Source organism: Squalius cephalus (genome assembly GCF_949319135.1).
Source record: "Squalius cephalus genome assembly, chromosome: 19".
Classification (NCBI taxonomy): domain Eukaryota; kingdom Metazoa; phylum Chordata; class Actinopteri; order Cypriniformes; family Leuciscidae; genus Squalius; species Squalius cephalus.
This window is the reverse complement of record NC_137140.1, coordinates 16,753,691-16,778,526: the sequence shown is the minus strand read 5'-3', so window position 1 is coordinate 16,778,526 and position 24,836 is coordinate 16,753,691. Positions and strand designations below refer to the sequence as shown.

General features: G+C 39.3%; 1 protein-coding gene across 1 annotated transcript in view; it reads right to left on the bottom strand.

Annotated features, from left to right (window-relative positions):
- Positions 1-275: 275 nt before the first annotated feature.
- arhgap23b (Rho GTPase activating protein 23b) overlaps positions 276-24,836 on the bottom strand; it is a 560,944-nt gene continuing 536,383 nt past the window's right edge. The window contains 5 exon segments of the mRNA XM_079852050.1: positions 276-1,497; positions 2,182-2,213; positions 3,077-3,170; positions 3,453-3,494; positions 24,710-24,835. Coding sequence (XP_079708176.1) covers positions 1,015-1,497; positions 2,182-2,213; positions 3,077-3,170; positions 3,453-3,494; positions 24,710-24,835 — 777 coding nt within the window. The 3' untranslated portion in view covers positions 276-1,014.

The window sequence follows — 24,836 nt, the reverse complement described above, 5'->3', positions numbered from 1 at the left end:
TATTTTAAAGTGTAATTTATTCCTGTGATGCAAAGCTGAATTTTCAGCATCATTACTCCAGTCTTCAGTGTCACATGATCCTTCAGAAATCATTCTAATATACTGATTTGCATTAAATGCATATTATTCAGCAAGGATGCATTAAATTGATCAAAAGTGACAGTAAATACATTTATATATATATATATATATATATATATATATATATATATATATATATATTGCAATAAACTTAAAATATATATTGGTTTAAGCAGGTTTTTTTTTTTTTTAGCAAGGACCTTTTAAAAATTCCTAATGGAAAAATGTATGCAAACCAAGGCTGTTGAAAAAGTGGGTGGGCACTGTTGCACTCCATATTCACTGGCATCTGTAGCACTGTATGAAGCACAGCTCACAAAGAAGTCAAGCAGCTTTCTGTTGGTCAATACTGAACTCACGTGACCATCTTAAACCTGATGCAAACGCTGTGTGGGGAAATCTTAGACCCTCAAGCAAAATTTCTTATCAAGCTGATTCCTATTGAAATGCCTCGATTGTGACTTTGCCTGGCTGATTGTTTTGTACATTTTATTGGACTATTATTCTTTGTGAAAGCTTTAAGATAATATTAATGTAAGATTATAAAATAAGTTAAACTTGAATAAATATTTTTGTATTTGATGTGTAGCGGGATAATATACAGTCAGATGGTCATTACCACAAAACGTATTTTGTGACTAAGAGCCTGAATGTAAATTATCTGCTACATATTTATGCTGTGTATTCTTAAAGTGGAAGCTCTGAATGGCATTTTCAAACTCAGACACTCAAAGTACTTTACTGCACCTGTTTGTAGGTGCCACATTGTGCTTAATAATGCTTTTGTCACTTGTTGATATCATGAGTGCTGTTATGTCATATGGTTGTGGCATTGTGGCTTTAGCTGCCAGGCTGTGCAGGAGGGGGTGAGTGGACAAAAAAGCATTAAAGTTGAGAAGAGCTGAAGTTGGCAAGGGGTTGTTTATATGGGCTTTATAGCTTTAATGAAGCTTCGAGCCTCGACACACTGTGGTGGTGTGAATAAAGGAAACTCGGAGAGCGCAGAGAGCGAATCCGGCCCGTTTGTTCTCTCTCAGAAACCTTCACTTTTATTTCATCCTGTTCCTTCTGCAAAATGACGTCGTCCTCCTCCTCCTCTGTCACCCTTTCTTCTTCTTGGCCCTCCACCACCTGTTTTGGTTTTCCCTCCGTCTCGCTGACTTCCTCAGTCTCTTCTTCTGATTTTCGGGGTGGGCGTCTACTTTGTCTTGCTTCGCTGTCCCCTTGAACCTTGCTGTTGCCACTCATTTCCTCATAGTTGCTGGCTTTGATTGGTTCATGTTCAGAGTCTTCATCAGTGCTGCTGCCTTCGGGGAAGGTGCTTTGGTGTTTCTTTCTCTTTCGGGTCACGGCTGATATGATGGACAGGGGGAGGAAGTCTTTGGCACTTAGGTCTTTCTTGGAGGTGGAGGTTCCCTGTGATGAAAGTTGCATTTTAATGCAGAGCTCAAAAAAATGTTGCACCATTTCTTCTGATGAAGCTTAAGTCTTCTAATGATAGCTAATGAAAGCTTGCGCTCAGTGAAAAAAAAAAAAAAATTGTTATCAGAAGTTTATCCAGGAGGCATGAAAATCTGGAATTCTAAATATTTTAAATAAATCTGCTCTTTGGATAATTTTGAAATCATGCTGGATTCCACGATCATCCGGTCTGACACAAACTTGTGGAGCTCATGCATCTCAAGTGCTGCTGTCATTAAAGCAAAAGGGTTTCCAAAATACTAAGACATTCCTGTTCATTTTTATGTTAGACGTTTTACTCATTGTTATGCTGATAGTATAATTTATAATGGAAAAATATTATATTATAAATTCTATTATAAATAAGAAGTTGTTTTCACTTAAAGTCTTAGACTTGGGCTCTACCGTATGTGTAATAAAACCACCAAAATAAAAAATTAATTAAAAAAGGGTCTTTGCATTAAACAACTTGCAATGAAAAATAGCTATGCCACTGTTTAATATAAAAAAATATATAATTAAAAATAGAAGAAAAAAAATACATATAATAAAATAACTGCAAAATACCCATTAGGACATATTTAGGGCTGGTAAATTTTCTCAATTCGCAAAAGTTCATTTTAGACCCTGATCTCTTACCTTAGATTTAGCTGAGTCACTAGTGCTGAAATCTGTATAGGGGAGGAAAAGGAACAATACAGTCAGGGAGCTCATTGTTAGACACTGAGCTTTATCTGAGAATTTAAAGCAAGATAAATGGAGACATTTGGAAGTGTAATCTGTGAAGTATGTCTTTAAATCTGAAATGTGTATTTCTGTTAAGATACTGCCTGTTTTCAAACAAATGTCCCCCTAATTGATTAGGATAGATAGTCCCACCTGAAACTTAGACTTTTGGTTGAGCTAATATTGCCTTTATACTACAACCAACAGAGCAATAGCCCTACAGAGCATTTTACACCCCACATATTTACAACCTATTTGTCTTGTATTTGTCTGTTTTGCATCTTAAACAGAGATGAGAACATATTTTAACATTAAAAATTACACACTTCACCATTAAGAGCTAAAAACACTTCTGAAAGAATAGATGCTGTTTCTTGGTTTAAGATTACAAAATTGAATATCAGAATATGAAAACATGTTGTCATAAGCTGCAACAGATGGTAAAATAACTATTAAAAAAACTATTCCTGCGCCTACCGCAAACTTTGATCCATTGGCTTAGCTAGTAGAATGATGCAGAAAAAATCCAGAGAGAGAAAGATGAAAAGAAGAATAGGATATGAATGTAAAGAGAAAGAGAGCAGGTGTAGTAAGAGTTTAAAATTTAAAAAAATAAATATATATTTTTTTAAGGGAAGTGTAAATAGAGATAACAGTGAAAACCATCTGCCAGTTAGAAAAATAATACCAAATGAGGAGGAGGATTTCATGAAGCTTGTTAAAACAAGCTCTTCACATCTCAACTTGTTTCTTTACAGGTTAACATACACCTGTGCGAACAAGCTCATTTCATGTCAGTATCTCTCACCCGAGGAGTCTCTGAGCAGCACCGTCCTGCCAATGTTAGACAGGAGGTGGTCGATATTTGGAACAGGCTGTATGTTCTGCTGGTCCTCTGGTGTCTGCAGAAGAAACATAAACAGATGGATGTTGGCTGATATTTGAGTTTTTAAGTGCCCTGTCCACCCTGACCACTTTATTCAGCTAATATAGAATGATTGACCACTGAACTGTATTAAAGTAACTATTTTTTGTTTGCGCTGAAAGCATAATTCTAACCCGTTAACTTGATGATGAGACAGACCGAAGACTGTCATAAACTCTGCTTAGGGGAAATCTCAAGTGTGAAATCCCTTATTAAGCTTAATACATATTTAAAATGATTAGGGGAAAAAAGTCTGTACCTTCTCATCCTTTTCCTGCTCATCGCTGAAGAACCACATATGCTGCAACAAAGAAAGAGTACTTAAGCCCAGTCCCATTTCTACCCCTTTGTAGGTGTCTACCCCCTGGTGTCTCGATTCTCTTTTGGTTGGAGGGGTAGGGGTAGGAGGAAGGGCCAGATAGCAGGTTTATTCTACGATAACAACCAGCTGGATGTACATTATCCCTTACAAATAGAATATACTGACTGCTCTTTTCCATATAATGAAACTGAATGGGGAATGGGTCTGTCAAGAACTAAAAAGAACATAAAAGTGGTCCATATGATTCATACTATGTTTCAAGACTTATATCATAATATAGCTTTGTATGACAATCAGTCATAGAGAAATTTAAAGTCCTCGTGAACCGGAAGTTGCAAACGACTTTTCTCCAGTGTTGTGACATATTTCCCAGTGAAAAGGAATATTGAACAGAGGGCAGGGTTTTACTCTAGCGCTCCTCCTCTCCATCTCTCGTTCATAACAGACTAACGGTTTGAGGGGAGTGGTTAAGCGTTTCCCAACCCAAGCCGTCAAACCTACATCATCAGAGAAGGAACGCCATTCCAGACCGGAAGTAACTTTTCAGACTTTGATTAAAGATTACGACGGCAAACAATTTTTTTCGGTGTATTAACTAGCACGGATTAATTTTTCACCACAAGACTAGTAATATACGCTAACAAAGTAAATAGGGTCAATTTTGATTGAGACTTTTAACATTTATGTTGTTTTTGAGTCATTTTAGAACTTGAAAAAATAGCTGTAACCCACACAACTGAGATGACTACAGCTGACCAAGACATCTTGGAAGTTTGTGATAAACATTGCCGCATCTCCTTTGATTTAGGAGCTAGTGACCACGTGTAGCGGTCTGGTCCGTGTTCGTTTTGATCATTTCATTTCCTGTTTGTAATGGAATAACGAGAAATGAAAACCAGCTCGTTTATTCGTTTTTTAGTTTAGTTTAAAAAACGAAAAATTAGATTTTGGCTTGATTTTTCATTTTTCGTTTGTGGTTTACAAATCGGTTAATGGGTTCGATATTTCATTTGCACACGGGGTGGCGCTGAAACGCCGCTTTCATCTGATTGGTCAAACCGTTCCGCCTTCAGTAAGCTACGAGCTTTTCTTTCTGTCAGGCAGAATAGGAGTCAGTACGAGTGCGGCACTGGCAAATGCACTTTAATAAAATAATGTGTGAAACCACCACTCACTGTTAACTACGCACAATCAATAATAGGCTGAACTGTACTATGTCCGTAACATTTACCACTCTCGTCTTTACATCAAAAGGCAGGTAGGCGTGTGTGACATATGTAGGCTATAAATAATTTTGAAAATTGAATAGAAATAAAGTTTAAATTTATGAATATAAGCATGTGTAGCCTACTCAATTCACATGAAAAGAAAGAGACAGAAAAGAGAAGCTAGAATCAGTGAACGTAGGCTACATTAATACTGACAAAATTACCAGGTTTGGGATTAATTAAAATCATGTCGGTTGAAGAGCAGGCACACCTTTAAAATGTTATTAGTTTTATTATAAAACTAATACAATTGTATTACATACTGAATTGGTCGATGTTTCTCTGAGTTTTCTTTATTATGTTGGTGTAACGGGGTTCAGATGTTATGGGAAGAAGGAGGCGGGAACCGGCGGACATTCAAACATATTTAATAAATAAATACACAAATACAAAAATGAAAGTAAAAGCCAGCAGCCCCTCACGGACGACTGCCGGCAACACAAACAGAAACAAAACATGAACTAAAAATCAGGCCTGTCCTCTCTCGCTCTTCACTGTCGTCGCTCCTCCTTTATGCTTCCGCTCCTCCGTGAGAGATGCGAGACCGGTGCGTCGCGCATGTGTCGCTCATTTGCAATCACGCCACCGGCCTCGTGCCGTTCTCCCACGGCCCTCGACCTCGTCCTGCTCGCCACAGTTGGCTTAAGAAAGCCAGCATATATTTAAACATTATTATTATTATTATTTATTATTATTATTATTATTATTATGAGAAATTGACTCACCTAGAACTTTAATGCTTCACCAAACTCAGCTCAGACCTTCAGACTGGTCTGACTCGCTTATATCTTTTCTAACTGGTCAGACTTACTTTCCCAAAAAAATCCATTGACTTGTGTTAACTGAGCAATGAAGGCTGTACGCTGTCCACTAGAGGGGGCGACGGGATAATAAGTCTTTCCCTGTTTGCATCAGTTTAAATGACAAATAAATGCATGAATTTCATTCAGGTAGGCCATATCTCTGTATCCATATATTTTAATATCCAATCTTTCATTTGAAAGTCACGTGTCCAGTATCTGTAAAACTGCATTTTTCCATCTTAAAAATATATCTAAATTACGTCATATGCTCTCATTGACAAATGCGGAACAATTAGTTCATGCGTTCATGACCTCAAGGCTAGATTATTGTAATGCTCTACTGGGTGGTTGCCCTGCACGCTTAATAAACAAACTACAGCTGGTCCAAAACGCAGCAGCTCGAGTTCTTACCAGAACCAGGAAGTATGACCATATTAGCCCGGTTCTGTCAAAACTGCACTGGCTCCCTATTAAACATCGCATCAATTTTAAAATATTGCTGATCACGTACAAAGCACTAAATGGTTTAGCTCCGCAGTACTTGAGCGAGCTCTTAACGCATTATAGTCCTTCACGTCTATTGCGATCTCAAAATTCCGGCCAGTTGATAATACCTAGAATATCAAAATCGACTGCTGGCGGTAGATCCTTCTCCTATTTAGCACCAAAACTCTGGAACAGCCTTCCTACCATTGTCCGGGAAGCAGACACACTCTGTCAGTTCAAAGCTAGACTAAAAAGACATCTCTTTGACCTAGCGTTCACATAATACATTATAGACTTCTATAATTCAATGTTAGGCTGCATAGATTAGGTCAGCTGGAACCGGGAACACTTCCCATAAATCCTGATGTACTCGTTACATCATAAGAAGAATGGCATCTACGCTAATTTTAGTGTCTTTGTTTATCCCGAGGTTTTCCCGCAGCCTGCCGGATCCAGGCCGTATCCAGATCTGATGAAGGACCTTCGCCTGGACCCGATGACAACGCTGTGCTGAAGTGCCAACTAGTCTCTCCCTATGGAGGATCCCTTTACCACTCTACAGATAAAGCGTCGTCGGGAAACTCAATTCGCGTATCTACCCCGAATTGATAAAATAAAATAAAATTCTGTATCAAAAATTATAAGGAAACACCAGTACTTTGTTCAGGCTTGGTTTGTAGGGAACATATATTCAAACGCACATAACTAACCAATTCTTAATGCGCATGTGAACGCCATCAGCGTTTATCACAGGTTCGCGTTTAAAGTCTATGTTGAGAGAATTGTGTCGTCTTACCGGCCCCTAATTTAATAACAAATGATTGTTGCGACGGAAGCGAATCAATCATAACTAACCTTAGCTGGAAAATAACTTTACTAAAGAACCGCTATAAAGCCAAAACAATCTCTGTTACCATAAATTATACGTTTATCTCTGTAAAGCTGCTTTGAAACAATCTACATTGTTAAAAGCGCTATATAAATGAAGATGACTTGACTTGACTTTAAGATGTAGCCTACTAGAAAAAAAAAATTATTTAACAACACAAACTCTGTTTTTACTCTGCAAATTTGTTTTCCTTTCAAGTAGGCTATAGCCTACAAGTTATCCTGCTTTTTGCCATGGCTTGCCATACTGCCCAGAATAAACAATATTTTCTCCACACGAGATGTTTAAAAACCCAGCATGTAGTTTTTGTGAAGACAAGTGCATATCTTACAAAGGTTCCAGTTCTGTTTAGGCTAGTTTAAACAATACAAATTGTAGTTTGAAATGCTTGTTATGTTCCTAAATTTCTATCTATCTATCTATCTATCTATCTATCTATCTATCTATCTGTAGTATTTATCGACTTTTTTTATTTTTAATAAATATTTTTTTTTTATTTTTTATTTTTTTATTTATCAAACCCATAAAACGATGTGTAAACCACATAAGAAAAATTTAAAATCGAGCCAAAATCTAATTTTTCATTTTTTAAACTAAATTAATAAACGAATAAATGAGCTGGTTTTCATTTCTCGTTATTCCATTCCAAACAGGAAATGAAATGATCAAAAAGTACACGGACCCGGGGCATGTTCAAGTTCAAAACGGTGCGCAGCATTTTGCTACGGTTTCCGGGTTGAACATCATGTTTCCTGGAAACGGCGTGCACCGGTGTGCAACAGGGTTTAAGATACGTTTTCTCTTGTTTGGTGGGTGTGTCAGAACTGCAGTCCAATCAGCAGCAACATGTATATAAAGCACGCGGTATTAAAGTGAACTCACACAATGGGTTCAAGGAAAGTAATTTACAAATGTGTTCGATGCAGCTCGGTATACGCAACAACTGAGGATATTAGAAGACATGTTTATCGTAAGATTTATTGTAAAAATATAGGATATCAACATAATGATGTAGTTGTTTATATTTTTAGCTTCATTGCAAGTGTATGACATTTGGTATAGAAATAAACAATGGTAATTAAGTGCTTTTCCTAAAAATGAGAAAGAAAATACAGGGTATTAAAACAGTATGAACTACAAATAAAGTCAGTATGTGAAACTAAATAGATGTGTTTTAGTCTGAATTAGGTAAGATGTGTGCTTCCATTTCAGTTTCAGCAATCCCTTCACTCGATTGGGATGTTCTCTTTTGTTCTGGGCGGCAAGTGCAGTAACTGTAACATCGGGCACATTTTGTAGTATTAAACATATTTATACCGACTTCATCAGGCTCCGAAAATTCTTCACAAAGAATGGCCTTCTCAGCTGCCATAGTTGCAACTCTTGCATCATCAGAACAGTGTGTTCAACGCATCACCGTTTCTGTTTAAAAAACGTTGTGCAACGTTTTGTCGGGGCTGAACGCAGCCCCGGTGTAGTAGTGGTGTCCCATTTCTTAGGGGAATATTTTCACCCCTACCTCTTGCCACTTTGTTTCAAGGGGCAAAGGGAAGGAGTAGGAGTAGGAGTAGGAGTAGGGGTAGGGGTAGGGGTAGGCGAAGCGGTATAAAATAGAAATGAGATTGGGCCTAAATGACAGGATATCTTTTCTTATTTTAACTTTGCTAACATTGAAGGAAAGTTACAGGTTCAATACAAGTTCAGCTCCTATACAAGTTCAGCTCCATCAGCAGCATTTGCTGCATAATGTTGAAAAAAAGAATAATAATAATTTGTTAAAAAATATCTTAGTTAAAAAGCAAAAACGTTGATTGCATTTCATAAATCTTTAGGATACAGAAGAATCCATGGTCCGTGTACTTTTTCGTTCATTCATTATTCTATTTCGGAATAAAAGATGAAATTTAAAAAAGGGTGCAGCTTGGTTTTTTGTTTAAAAGAAAAAAAGCAGAAATGGCTGTATTTTGTTTTCCAAATGTATTGTTGTCATCAAATAATAGTATTAGAAAATTGGACCACATTTCCAATCTTTTTTTAATTTGTAATATTTATTTGTACGTTTATTGTATTTCATTTGACTGATCCTATCTTTACCCGGAAGTAAATTACACCGTCGTGCGAAGTCATAGATATCTACACACTAGATGTCGCCTTGGCTACGGCAGTTCATTGGAACGAATATATATATTCTCTATATATAATATATAATATATATATATATATATATATATATATATATATATATATATATATATATATATATACATATACACTCACCTAAAGGATTATTAGGAACACCATACTAATACTGTGTTTGACCCCCTTTCGCCTTCAGAACTGCCTTAATTCTACGTGGCATTGATTCAACAAGGTGCTGAAAGCATTCTTTAGAAATGTTGGCCCATATTGATAGGTTAGCATCTTGCAGTTGATGGAGATTTGTGGGATGCACATCCAGGGCACGAAGCTCCCGTTCCACCACATCCCAAAGATCAGGGCCGGAGTGGGGCCACTTTTCAGCCCGGGAGTTTCAGGCCCAAGACCGGCCCACTTTTCCCATGGTGGAATTCCAAATTAGCAATTAATGTAGTTTGTATTACAGTTTTTCTCGATTGCTTAAACACATTTCTTGAAACTATGCCTCGTATTCTCAAAACTGTAAACACAAATCCATAACGTCTCACCCAATTCCCCAAACATCCTATTTTCAGGTCAAAATGAAGCTCTACACTCAAAACCATTCACTCTTGCTGAAAAACCAAACTTTGCCCTCAAACAGGACACACAAGCCCTCAAAATCACACACACTACAACACTGTCTAAGACACTGGTGCAATAAATTCAAAACAACATTTCCAAAACTGGTAAGTTATGTTGCTTGTGGTTCCCCCATCACAAACCTTTTCACATGATAAACACAACCAGTGGATACATTGGCACATTTTTATTCATACACAGAAAACACACACACACAAAAACATTTTTTTTTTTTCCTGTTTTACTCTTTTTTTTTTTTTTTTTACTCTTTTTTTTTCACTCTCTCCTCTAAATTTTTTTTTATATTTACTTACAGTAAGATGTGTGTGACCAACATATGACAGTAAAAGAGCACACACAAACCATATTCTAATATGGAATTTGAATTGTATTGGAATGGTAAAGATTGTTGGGACGTAACAGGAGGGCCTCCACTCAAGGATACAATATGATGGACACGTCTAAGAATGTTCCACATATGGTTGAAATACCATCATTTGCCTAGAAAGATAACATTCTGGGAGTCAAGACTATAAAAGAGAAAGGATGCCCTCCTTTCACTGTCACACTCTGCAGCCACACTGTCTGACTGTATGACGGCTGGCCTTTTCTTGCAAAAAAATAAACCTCATCAAAGACTATTGGAAATGTTTGTCTCTTATTCAGTGATAGATTTTGTTTGCCACCACACCTCCCTGAAGGTTCTCGAGGCGACAGTAAAGCGACTCAAATTTGGCCTTACTCGTAGCCGAGCCTCCCTCATAGTCATACCACTGACAAAGACATGGGCAACTAGAGTGGCTTGAATTTCATCTGAGACTGCTTGTCTTCTTGTCCTTGCCCTTCCTCCTCCTCATTCTTATCCCTCTTCCTTCATGTCTTTCTGGATCCATTGTTCCAAAACGCAATAAACTGATTTGGGCCCTTTTATATATCTATTGAAGGTTCTGATTGATGTGTGTTAAATTTTGACTCTTAGTGTTCCCACTTGGGTAATTGTGTGCTAACTGAGCTGAAGCTGTGCTGACTTGAGTGAACAATTTTGAATGCTAGTGCTTTCTAAATGACAACATGGTGTAAGCAATGAGAAATGAAGGGATTTGTGTGTAGAGTTTTGCAGTGACAGTTCAACAAATCTGACTCATGTGTCAAAACAGGGAATAGTGTTTATAGTTTAGTGAAATGGGTGTGCTTTTTGATAAATGGCGTTATGGTTTTGAAATTTTAGTTCAAAAGCCTGGTTATAGTGTTTAAGCAATCGAGAAAAACTGTAATACCATGGGTTAACAAATAATGTAGATTAAAGGTTAAATAATAATTCACTTAGACTTTAGTCGCAATTGCGACTTTATTTCACACAATTCTGACTTTATATTTCGCAATTCTGACTTTATAACATGCAATTGCGACTTTATTTCACACAATTCTGACTTTATATTTCGCAATTCTGACTTTATAACATGCAATTGCGACTTTATATCACACAATTCTGACTCTATAGCCTATCTTGCAGTTCTGACTTTATAACACGCAATTGCGACTTTATATCACACAATTATGACTCTATATCGACTTTATTTCACGCAGTTCTGACTTTATAAGAAGCAATTGCGACTTTATTTCACGCAATTCTGACTTTATATCTCGCAATTCTGAGAAATAAAGTCAGAATTGCAAGATGTAAACTCGCAATTGTGAGATAAAAAGTCGCAATTATCTTTTAAAATGTTTTATTCTGTGGCGGAAACAAAGCTTCCATACCTCCTGGCCTCTTCCTCCCATCCTCCCTCCCTGTGACGCGTACCGTTACGGTAGGGCCGGCCCAGCTATCGGTAGGCGCCGGCGGTGTCGCGGTAGCCTACCTGAGAAAACGTTTTGGAAAAGACGGGCTATGGACCCAACCAACTCTATAGGAGGGGAGGGGAGAACTCCCTCACATGGTACAACCCATGCAGAGGCTGCGCGCTGCGGCGTCAGAATGCGGAAAGTGTGTAGCCTAATGTAGCCTAACTAACGTGACATTGAAATGTGAGAAAAAAAATAAATAAATCCTCGACCGGCCCAAAAGTGAAGCGGCCCACCGGGAATTCTCCAGATTCTCCCGATTACCCACTCCGGGCCTGCCAAAGATGCTCTATTGGGTTGAGATCTGGTGACTGTGGGGGCCATTTTAGTACAGTGAACTCATTGTCATGTTCAAGAAACCAATTTGAAATGATTCGAGCTTTGTGACATGGTGCATTATCCTGCTGGAAGTAACCATCAGAGGATGGGTACATGGTGGTCATAAAGGGATGGACATGGTCAGAAACAATGCTCAGGTAGGCCGTGGCATTTAAACGATGCCCAATTGGCACTAAGGGGCCTAAAGTGTGCCAAGAAAACATCCCCCGGCCCCACACCATTACACCACCACCACCAGCCTGCACAGTGGTAACAAGGCATGATGGATCCATGTTCTCATTCTGTTTACGCCAAATTCTGACTCTACCATCTGAATGTCTCAACAGAAATCGAGACTCATCAGACCAGGCAACATTTTTCCAGTCTTCAACTGTCCAATTTTGGTGAGCTCGTGCAAATTGTAGCCTCTTTTTCCTATTTGTAGTGGAGATGAGTGGTACCTGGTGGGGTCTTCTGCTGTTGTAGCCCATCCGCCTCAAGGTTGTGCGTGTTGTGGCTTCACAAATGCTTTGCTGCATACCTCGGTTGTAACGAGTGGTTATTTCAGTCAAAGTTGCTCTTCTATCAGCTTGAATCAGTCGGCCCATTCTCCTCTGACCTCTAGCATCAACAAGGCATTTTCGCCCACAGGACTGCCGCATACTGGATGTTTTTCCCTTTTCACACCATTCTTTGTAAACCCTAGAAATGGTTGTGCGTGAAAATCCCAGTAACTGAGCAGATTGTGAAATACTCAGACCGGCCTGTCTGGCACCAACAACCATGCCACGCTCAAAATTGCTTAAATCACCTTTCTTTCCCATTCTGACATTCAGTTTGGAGTTCAGGAGATTGTCTTGACCAGGACCACACCCCTAAATGCATTGAAGCAACTGCCATGTCATTGGTTGATTAGATAATTGCATTAATGAGAAATTGAACAGGTGTTCCTAATAATCCTTTAGGTGAGTGTGTGTATGTATATATATATATATATATATATATATATATATATGAAGAGTTCAGATGCAAAAGCCTCTAAGTGCCATTTGAAATTTTCTTCTAGAATGATAATTTTTATCAAGCTCGTATATTTAAGTTCAATAATTTCACTTAAATGACAATTAATAGGTAATCTTCATTGCCATTTAAGTGAAATTACTGAACTTAAATATACAAGCTTGATAGAAATGATCATTCTAGAAGAAAATTTAAAATGGCACTTAGAGGCTTTTGCATCTGAACTCTTCATATATAAATTATTTATATATACAGGTGCTGGTCATAAAATTAGAATATCATCAAAAAGTTGATTTATTTCAGTAATTCCGTTAAAAAAGTGAAACTTGTATATTATATAGACTCATTACATGCAAAGTGAGATATCTCAAGCCTTTATTTGTTATAATTTTGATGATTATGGCTTACAGCTTGTGAAAACCACAAAATCAAAATCTCAGAAAATTAGAATATTACATGAAATCACACAGTAATTACACAGTAATCCCATGGTCACTGAACCAGGTTTTGGTTATTTTGGCAGTGTGTGCAGGTGCAAATCCTGCTGGAAAATGAAGTCAGCATCTCCATAAAGCTTGTCTGCTGAAGGAAGCATGAAGTGCTCTGGAAATGTCCTGGTGGACGGCTGCGTTGAGTGGACAGCACAGTGGACCAACACCAGCCGATGACATGGCTCCCCAAACCAACACAGACTGTGGAAACTTGACACTGGACTTCAAGCATCTTGGATTGTGTGCCTCTCCATTCTTCCTCCAGACTCTGGGACCTTGGTTTCCAAATGAGATGCAAAATTTGCTCTCATCAGAAAAGAGGACTTTGGTCCACTGTGCTTTATTAAATCCAGAGTCAACGCAGGCGTCGACCAGGACATTTTTAGAGCACTTCATGCTTCCTTCATTTTCCAGCAGGATTTGCACCTGCCCACACTGCCAAAAGAACCAAAACCTGGTTCAATGACCATGGTATCACTGTGTAATTACTGTGTGATTTCATGTAATATTCTAATTTTCTGAGATTTTGATTTTGTGGTTTTCATAAGCTGTAAGCCATAATCATCAAAATTATAACAAATAAAGGCTTGAGATATCTCACTTTGCATGTAATGAGTCTATATAATATACAAGTTTCACTTTTTTAACGGAATTACTGAAATAAATCAACTTTTTGATGATATTCTAATTTTATGACCAGCACCTGTATATATTTATATATATATATATATATATATATATATATATATATATATATGAGCAAAACTTGGCCACTAAATATTTAATATTCAATTATTTTAATGATCACAATTAAAGTTTTAATTTTATTACATTGAACAAGCGCAACATTTAGCATTCAATCAAATATTCTAAAAGATGTATTATTAATAATAATGTTATTTCAACATAATATCTCGTTATTTCGACATAATATGTGTGCGTGCAACAAGCAAGATGTGCATTTGTAAATCCGGTGACGCGTGCATTGATTTTTATTAAAGCTGCCGTCGGCAACATTTTTTTGATCAAATTCAGTGAAATTGACACTATAATCCGACAGAACAACATAAATAAGGTGGTTTTAGAAAAAAACCCGAGCTTCTAACTCCACCTGGAGCGTGTTATTTGTTTTGCAAAAATCCACCGCTCCCGTCTCATCGGGTCCAATCAGCGCAGGGGGGTGTGAGATCTGACTGTCAATCACAGTTCGTGCACACGCCACAGATCCCCCCTCCCTCGCGCAGACGCGCGCATTACAATATCACATGCACACGACATGCTTGAAGTTCGCCTGAAGATTGTATGAAGCGTGATGGCGGAGAGAAAATCTACTAACAAGCTTCCAATTCCTCGGTTATTGCTATCTATGGATAGATTAGCCAGGCCAGCCTACCTCCGAGTCCATGGTGTTGATCGATGCTGAAGAGATGGACGCGTTCACAGAAAATCAGGTACACACGCACTGACGATGGGCGGGTGCTCGTTGGTAGTGGGGGAGGGGCATGAGAGTTGTAAACATTCAAAATTTTGGCTAAGTCCACTCAATCTGCCAGACTTGCCGACGGCAGCTTTAATAAACTAGTGTTTTCTGACAGTGTCGACTCGGCTGCAAAGATGAAGTTGACGATCGCCATATTCGTAGTGAACGCCTATAAAGAGAAATGCACATAATGTATTACATGATCAGAGAGTAGCCTTTTTCTTTTCGTTTTGAATTATTTCGTTTAAAGACGTTTCAAGCTTTGTGTATTTGATGTATTTCTCATGTCTGTGTGAGGCATACACTGAGTTTCGTTAAGTTAGGATGAGATGCGCTCCAGTCAATGCAAGTGACCGCCATGACAATGCAAGTGACCTCCATGATATATTGTCTGTTATATTTGCTTCTTATTTATTAAATCCAGGCAATTGGTTGATGAAAAATTTATTAAAATTAAGATACAATTTATACAAAACGAAATTCACTTTAAAGAAAGGTTTTCTACAAAACAAAACTTAATGAAGTGGTCAAAATCATGTCTGACCCACTCCATGTCTCTCGATATATTGCGCGTCCTATCTTACTCTTGCTGTTCACTTTTCATAATCAACATAAATGGAAAAAAAAATAACATTATAATATTTTAACAAATATGAAACTAAATGCAAATGGCTACAACAGTAGCCTATAGTAGGCCTACAGACTCTCTATTTGTACAAATTGCTGCACATTCATTTAATTCTGAATTTTGCACACACAAGTTGAAAGGCATTTGTTCAAATCAAGTTCACAGATAATTGTGCGTGCATTTATTAATCATTATGATACTAGAATCATAACAATGTAGGCTATGCTATGTACAAAAAAATCAGATGAGCCCAGAATATGAATGCAACGTTTACTTGTTCAATTTAATAAAATTAAAACTTTAATTGTGATCATTAAAATAATTGAATATTAAATATTTAGTGGCCAAGTGTTGCTCATTTATATATATATATATTATATATAAGTAGCTATAGTTCATTCTAAATTTACTCAAGTGGAAGAATGTGACTAATAAACTTAGGCCTAGCACTATGCATTATATTTTGAAAAAGAAGTAGATTATCTTATTATCAAAACCTTAAATTTTCTCTGGACTCAATGATAAATACATGTCTGACCGTTGGAACGAACCAAAAAAACTAGAAAATTGCATTCATGACGATTTATGGTGATTTTATTTCCGTTAGACCTTTGCCTACATTGACGCTGATGCATTAAAGAGGAGGGGCTCCCCTGTTCCAAGATGGCGGCTCTATTGACGCATTCGTTCCAATGAACTGCCGTAGCCGAGGCGACATATAGAGCTTGTAAGTCCCGCCCATCCGTAAAACCCCACTGGACCTCTAGATTGAAAAATCGTCAATGCAAGTGAATGTGAGAAAATAATTATTTTCTGGTCCCGTTTGAATTGTGCCATGAATGTGAACATATGTTGTCTGTGAATTTTTTATATAATTTTTCATGTTACGAGTTTGACAGTATATTGTACGATTCTTTGGCTAGCAGTTGTGGAAAAGACATAACGAGAAAGACTACATGTCGCCTATGTGACGTCACACCATAACACATTTTCCCTCCACTTGTCAAATCACGGTGCTAATGCTGCGATAATCTATAGAGACAGATCGAGATGCCTGTGTGTTTTGTACCCAAATGTCACCATTCAAACGAAATGGGCTGTTCTTTCTTCAGAAACACGTCGAAAGCAACGAAGAGTTGTAGTCCACAAAGTGCTCTCACACAAAGTCTAACCGTATCAAACTTCTATCCGCTAAATTGTAGCATTCTTCACACGAAAAATTATATTAAAAATTCACAGACAACATATGTTCACATTCATGGCAAAATTCAAACGGGACCAGAAAATAATTATTTTCTCACATTCACTTGCATTGACGATTTTTCAATCTAGAGGTCCAGTGGGGTTTTACGGATGGGCGGGACTTACCAGCTCTATAGTGTAGATATCTATGACTTCGCACAACGGTGTAATTTACTTCCGGGTAAAGATAGGATCAGTCAAATGAAATACAATAAACGTACAAATAAATATTACAAATTAAAAAACGATCGGAAATGTGGTCCAATTTTCTAATACTATTATTTGATGACAACAATACATTTGATGACAACTATACATTTGGAAAACAAAATACAGCCATTTCTTTTAAACAAAAAACCAAGTCGCACCCTTTTTTAAATTTCATCTTTCATTCCGAAATAGAATAATGAATGAACGAAAAAGTACACGGACCAAATACACGGACCGTGTAGGGTATTATTAGTTCAGTCGTTTTTTTAATATATATATATATATATATATATATATATATATATATATATATATATATATATATATATATATATATATATATATATTGAAAGTAGAAAAATGAGAAAACAGTTCCTATTTCGTTTTTAAATTTTTTCCAAAAAAAAAAACCCCCAAAAAAACAAGAATTCAGCTTGATTTTCCGTTTTTCGTCCTGAGGTAGAAAAATGAATAAACGGCTGGAATATTCGAATTCTACATGTGGGCGGGAATAAAACGTCCCTTTCCTCTGATTTGTCAGCCGAAGATCAAACGGTCCCGTCATCAGTTCTTCCTCAGTTCTGCACTGCAGAAAAGACCTCCGTTGTGCGGATTCTTAACGCGTTTATTGCAACTTCATTTAATCTTTTTTCCATCAACCAGACTAACGAATGGCTCGACACAACCCATACTGGGGAAAAGACCAGACAGGGCTTTCTTCTGTGTAGATCAGGAGTTCTCAAGTGCCGGGGTTTGCTATTTTCCTATTTTCCAAACTGTAAAGTCACGTTTTTTTTTTACATGAACCACGCTGTGTTTTATTCCTAATTAAGTGACTATATAATGCATTTTACTTCAAATAATCTAAATGTCGCCAAGAAGGCTATTCACTCTATTTTGGTTCATTTTTGGTGTGCGCCAGAAATATGTTCAATTGAGACTGAGCTAAAGCAGCGCATCGTGTTGTTTTCTTTATTTTTCAAAGGCATGACATTTTGTAGTCATTTTGAATGTACACAAATAAAAATATAAATTTTACTATTTCGAATGACAGAGTATTAAACGACAGAATATTAAGTTATTTCCCCTGCTGAGCCAAGTGAGCCAATCCAAGTGATGGCGCCGGCGCATCGCTCGCTCACACAACATCTAGGCTATTATCAGTTCACTTCTGGCATTGCTAACTTGACATCGCAGCCTGTTCATTATTAAAATAAAACACAGTCAACCAAACATATAAAAAGTTATTCTGCTTCATTTAATTGTTCTGTTGTAGGCTACAATATAAAGGCTGTGCCACACAGTCCTACTTGCTGTTATTCCAAACTCATTTCCCTTACTGTGAAGATGCTGATTTAGCCTACGTGTATATTGGGACTCGACTGAAGTATAAAGCCTTCTTTACATTACTAGTTAGCATCCAAATGTTACATTGCAAATATGGAAACTTTGGACCGAATGAGAGATGCGCGAAACCAACGTCGGTAGCCTATGTTTCAGTTTCGATTCAAATAAATTAATTTAGGCTTTGGCTTTAAAATAGGCTAAATGTTGTTTATAATAAAGGGCACAATAGGCTATTTTTTATAAGCTATTAGGCTATTGTCATGATTCCTGTCCTGTGTTTCCCTTGTCTGGTGTGCATTTTTGTTATTTCCTGTTCTGTGCCATGTTTTGTAGTCCTTTGTAGTCTTTCTTGTTTATTAGTCTCCCCAGGTGTTTCAGATTAACCACGCCCCCTTGTTATCTTGTTTAGCTTGTTAGTCTCTGTATTTAAACCCTGTATCTTGTTTCAGTGTTTGTGGGTTCTTGTTTGTGTATGTTGGCTGTTTGGTTCCTGTGTCCTGTTTCCCGAGTCTGAGTTTGTGTAGGTTTTGGTTTATTAAATAAAGTTTGCTGCATGTGGATCCTGCTTCCTCCTATCATTCAGCCAGCAGCGTTACAGAAGAACCCACCACTTAATGGATCCAGCAGCAGCTTTGGGGAGTCTCCAGCCAAGATGGCGGCCACGTCTGATTCTGGTTCCCAGGATGGCCGCCACCACGTTGTCTGAGAATCTCCAGCCAAGAAGGCGGCCACGCCTGATTCTGGTTCCAAGGATGGCCGCCGCCACGCTTCCTGAGCCTCTGTCTGTTCCTGAGACCGCATCTGTTCCTGAGTCTGAGCCTGTTCCTGAACCTGAGCTTCTTCACGTCGCTTCTGCTGATCCAGAGACTGTTCACGTCGCTTCTGCTGATCCAGAGACTGTTCACGTCGCTTCTGCTGATCCAGAGACTGTTCACGTCGCTTCTGCTGATCCAGAGACTGTTCACGTCGCTTCTGCTGATCCAGAGACTGTTCACGTCACTTCTGCTGATCCAGAGACTGTTCACGTCACTTCTGCCGATCCAGAGACTGTTCACGTCACGTCTGCCGATCCAGAGACTGTTCACGTCACTTCTGCCGATCCAGAGACTGTTCACGTCACTTCTGCTGATCCAGAGACTGTTCACGTCACTTCTGCTGATCCAGAGACTGTTCACGTCACTTCTGCCGATCCAGAGCTTCACGCCATCCCAGAGTCTCCTTCACCGCTGGTCCTGCCCAGCACAAAGCCTTCACCGCTGGTCCTGCCCAGCACAAGGCCTTCACCGCTGGTCCTGCCCAGCACAAGGCCTTCACCGCTGGTCCTGCCCAGCACAAAGCCTTCACCGCTGGTCCTGCCCAGCACAAAGCCTTCACCGCTGGTCCTGCCCAGCACAAAGCCTTCACCGCTGGTCCTGCCCAGCACAAGGCCTTCACCGCTGGTCCTGCCCAGCACAAAGCCTTCACCGCTGGTCCTGCCCAGCACAAAGCCTTCGCCGCTGGTCCTGCCCAGCTCAGAGCCCTCTACGCCGCTGGTCCTGCCCAGCTCAGTGCCCTCTTCGCCGCTGGTCCTGCCCAGCTCAGAGCCCTCTTCATCGCTGGTCCTGCCCAGCACAAAGCCTTCACCGCTGGTCCTGCCCAGCACAAAGCCTTCGCCGCTGGTCCTGACCAGCTCAGAGCCCTCTACGCCGCTGGTCCTGCCCAGCTCAGTGCCCTCTTTGCCGCTGGTCCTGCCCATCTCAGTGCCCTCTTCGCCGCTGGTCCTGCCCAGCTCAAAGCCCTCTTCATCGCTGGTCCAGGACTCTTTACCGGGGAGCCTCCCCATGAAAATTTTGGGGGGGGGCAATACACCTCCGGACCAGCCCGATCCGCCAGGACCGCCAGAGGGGTGGTCTCCTGTTCCGCCCTGGCCGCCTGAAGGGTCGTCTCCGCCGTGGCCGCCTGAAGGGTCGTCTCCGCCGTGGCCGCCCGAAGGGTCGTCTCCGCCGTGGCCGCCAGAAGGGTCGTCACCGCCGTGGCCGTCTCCTCAGCCAGCACTGCCCTGGCCGCCTGCACAGCCTGCTCCGCCCTGGTCGCCTGCACAGCCTGATCCGCCCTGGTCTCCCGTTCTGCCACAGTCTCCAGGCCCTCTGCCGTTCCACGGGCCTGGCCCTCCACCCCGCCCCCGGGTCCGCCTCCGCTCCACCACCCTCCTGAACTATTTCCTGAGGAGCATCTGGAATCTGCTCCTTAAGTGGGGGGCTATGTCATGATTCCTGTCCTGTGTTTCCCTTGTCTGGTGTGCATTTTTGTTATTTCCTGTTCTGTGCCATGTTTTGTAGTCCTTTGTAGTCTTTCTTGTTTATTAGTCTCCCCAGGTGTTTCAGATTAACCACGCCCCCTTGTTATCTTGTTTAGCTTGTTAGTCTCTGTATTTAAACCCTGTATCTTGTTTCAGTGTTTGTGGGTTCTTGTTTGTGTATGTTGGCTGTTTGGTTCCTGTGTCCTGTTTCCCGAGTCTGAGTTTGTGTAGGTTTTGGTTTATTAAATAAAGTTTGCTGCATGTGGATCCTGCTTCCTCCTATCATTCAGCCAGCAGCGTTACAGCTATATTGTTATTATACGTGGCTACTTATTTTTCCTTCTTGTTGATTTCTGAATAGGCTAATAATAAAATGTGTTTGTTTCCCTCTCAACATGACCCGGTGCGCTGCGCACAAGCGCACATCTTTGAGATATAAATTAATAAATTTGAATAAAACACAAGGCCTACATCATAAAACTCAGAAGAGTGTGTATTTTAATATCTCTGTTGTTCTCTGTTCTCCGGTTGTTAGGTAGTCAGTCTGAATGACAGTTCATGCGTTCACGTTAATATAGGCCTATCATATAGTCAATGCATTATTCTTTTCTTTTTGTATTAGTGTTAAAAATATTTAATTTACAAATAATTATATTGATTTATATCTTCATTTATTATAAAAAAAAAAAAAAATACTGGTGTGGGCGACCATGGTAGGCTAACAGCCGTCATTTGCCCTGCATAGTGCATACCCAGCTGATGCAAAGCGTAGGTGAATTTATATCTACACAGAAGAAAGCCCTGTCTAGTATTTTCCCCAGTACGGGTTGTGTCGAGCCATTCGTTAGTCTGGTTGTTTGATGAAAAAAAGCTGAAATGTAGTTGCAATAAACGCGTTAAGAATCCGCACAACGGAGGACTCTTATTCTGCAGTGCAGAACTGAGGAAGAACTGGGGCACGTTCAAGTTCAAAACGGTGCGCAACGTTTTGCTACGGTTTCCGGGTTGAACGTCATGTTTCCTGGAAACGGCGTGCACCGGTGTGCAACGGGGTTTGAGATACGTTTTCTCTTGTTTGGTGGGTGTGTCAGAACTGCAGTCCAATCAGCAGCAACATGTATATAAAGCACACGGTATTAAAGTGAACCCGCACAATGGGTTCAAGGAAAGTAATTTACAAATGTGTTCGATGCAGCTCGGTATACGCAACAATAGGGGTGTGCCGGTTTCAGAATTGGTGATGACAGTTATGTATGACGTGAGTCAAATGTGACGGTTCGTAACATAACCGTCGTCGTCGTCGTCGTCGGGGGGTGGGGGGTGGGGGGGTTTGCGACGTTCGTGACGTTCGTCTGTTATAACTTAGTTTGAATAAAATTAATATTTGTGTAGTGTTCAATGTTGTTATCAATAGAGATACGCGGATGGGGGTATTAGTTCATCCGCAACCGCATCACAAAACTCATCATCCACACCAACGTTTTTTGACCAGATTTCAAAGCCGCACCCGGACGATGGACGATGCAATGCTCTGCTGATGCGAGCCGCAAGAAAGCATTAGTCTGTTCTAGAAAGAATACAGCAAAGATATTTAATGCTAATGTATGAGGCATAGGCCTACGCTGAGTTTCATTAATTTACGATGAGATGCGCTCTAGTTCAACTTCACAATGCAATGCAAGTGAACGCGGCGCATCGGAGCCTCAATGTGACGGTTATATTGTCTCCTATACTTTTTATTTATTAAATACATGCAATTGGTTGATAAAACATTTATTAAAATTAAGATACAATTTGTATAAAACGAAATTCGCTTTAAAGAAATGCTATCTATAAAGCAAAACTTAATGAAGTGGTAAAAATCATGTCTGACGAATTACAAAACAAAACTTCATTAAGTGGTAAAAACCATGTCTCCTGATTGCAAATGTTCATTGCTAATGTTTATTATTGCAAATGTTTTTCATTTGTTTAATAAATCTCATAATGATGGCACATCACTATATCATAGCTTTTATTTCTATCTCAAATGATTGGCGGTCGCTTGGCAAAGAATCAAATACAGTTGGAAACGACGTAGACCATTAATAACACAGACTGTTAACAATTGTTTTTAATTAGTATTTAAACATTCTCTATGATAAAACATTAGGGCTGGGTTTCGATTCAAATTTCAAGAATCGATTCGATTCCGATTCTCAAGATCTTGAATCGATTATCATTATTCGATTCGATTCGATCCGATCCGATCTGATCCGATCCGATCTTCGAGATTTAGATAATGGTTTTTGAAAAAAGCATTTTTTTCCAGCTGTTACCTGAATTACAGGACTGTAGTTATGCAACATATTGATACTATTATTATAGACATTCAACTGCAAATTAATGGAGTATTGGTGGTTGTAAAGAACAATCCCCCTTCCAGAGTGTTGATACAACTGCTTTCACAAACTTGCACTGGTGTAGACGACCGAGGACGCAGAGGTATATCAGCAGCAGTAGACCGATTATTTAGACGCAAACCTGATGTATTATTAAAAATGACATTAAGAATTTTCCAAAATGCTTTTACAGTTCAGATGCAAATGCACCTTTATTTTTTATTTTAATGATCAACATTTAGAACACATTTGTCCTAAGCCAGTGCAAATGTAAACAGATTGTTGGTTACTGGCTTCAGTAAACAGACAACGTAGAGATGCGCGGATGGGCTATTATTTCAACCGCATCACAAAACTCATCCGTCCGCACCAACGTTTTTGACCAATTTTCAAAACAGCACCCGCCCGCCATCCGCTTAATGTATGCATATATTTTTTATTTGATTGGCTAACCGCCCGCCACCCATCCGAATTTAATTAAAATATAATTTTTCGTCACGTCATCATCCGCCCGATCCACGGTTTATCCGCATTGCTTCTGAACCCGAAATGGTGCCAGATCGCAGCTTTGAGCGTTTCTGGAGTTTTCAAAGCAACCGCTTGCTTAACGTTACTGACGTTGTTTTAATGTCCTTCCACCTCGCGCGCATGCGTGAATTCAATGACGCGGCAAGTTAAAGTTCACGGGGAAAATCGATCCTCTGAGTTACGGATCGATCTTTAGAAATTAATATGAAAATCGATTCAGAATCGGTGAATCGATTTTTTCAACACAGCCCTATAAAACATGTTTGTAAAAAATATTTTAATAACATGGTTTTGGCGGTTATAGAGTTGTAATGACAGTGTTCAACTATAACCGTCGGTCTCACGGTTATATGCTAACCGTCACACCCCTACGCAACAACTGAGGATATTAGAAGACATGTTTATCGTAAGTTTTATTGTAAAAATATAGGATATCAACATAATGATGTAGTTGTTTATATATTTAGCTTCATTGCAAGTGTATGACATTTGGTATAGAAATAAACAATGGTTTATTTAATTAAGTGCTTTTCCTAAAAATGAGAAAGAAAATACAGGGTATTAAAACAGTATGAACTACAAATAAAGTCAGTATGTGAGGCTAAATAGATGTGTTTTAGTCTGAATTAGGTAAGATGTGTGCTTCCATTTCAGTTTCAGCAATCCCTTCACTCGATTGGGATATTCTCTTTTGTTCTGGGCGGCAAGTACAGTAACTGTAACATCGGGCATATTTTTAAACACATATTTATACCGACTTCATCAGGCTCCGAAAATTCTTCACAAAGAACACAAAGAATGGCCTTCTCAGCTGCCATAGTTGCAACTCTTGCGTCATCAGAACAGTGTGTTCAACGCATCACCGTTTCTGTTTAAAAAACGTTGTGCAACGTTTTGTCGGGGCTGAACGCAGCCCTGATGACTTCGGCTGACAAATCAGAGGAAAGGGGCGTTTCATTCCCGCCCACGTGTAGAAATCGAATATTCCAGAATAATCGAATATTTTATATTCCATATAAAAATTCTTCATTTTTATACCTCAGAACGAAAAATGAAAAATCAAGCTGAATTCCTTTTTTGATTTTGTTTTGTTTTTTGGAAAAAATGAAAACACGAAAAAGGAACCGTTTTCTAATTTTTCTACTTTCAATATTAAATAAAAAAAACAACTGAACGAATGATACACTGAATCAGAAGAGAAAAGCAATCTGAATGGGACATACATGCAAAATAAGAGTCTCTGTAATCTTGTAGCGGTCTGGCATGTGAGTGACCATGTCGGTCATGCTGTCTTCTGAGGTCCGCACCAGTGTGGGGCCAAACACCAGGGCCAGATTTCTAGGCTCCATC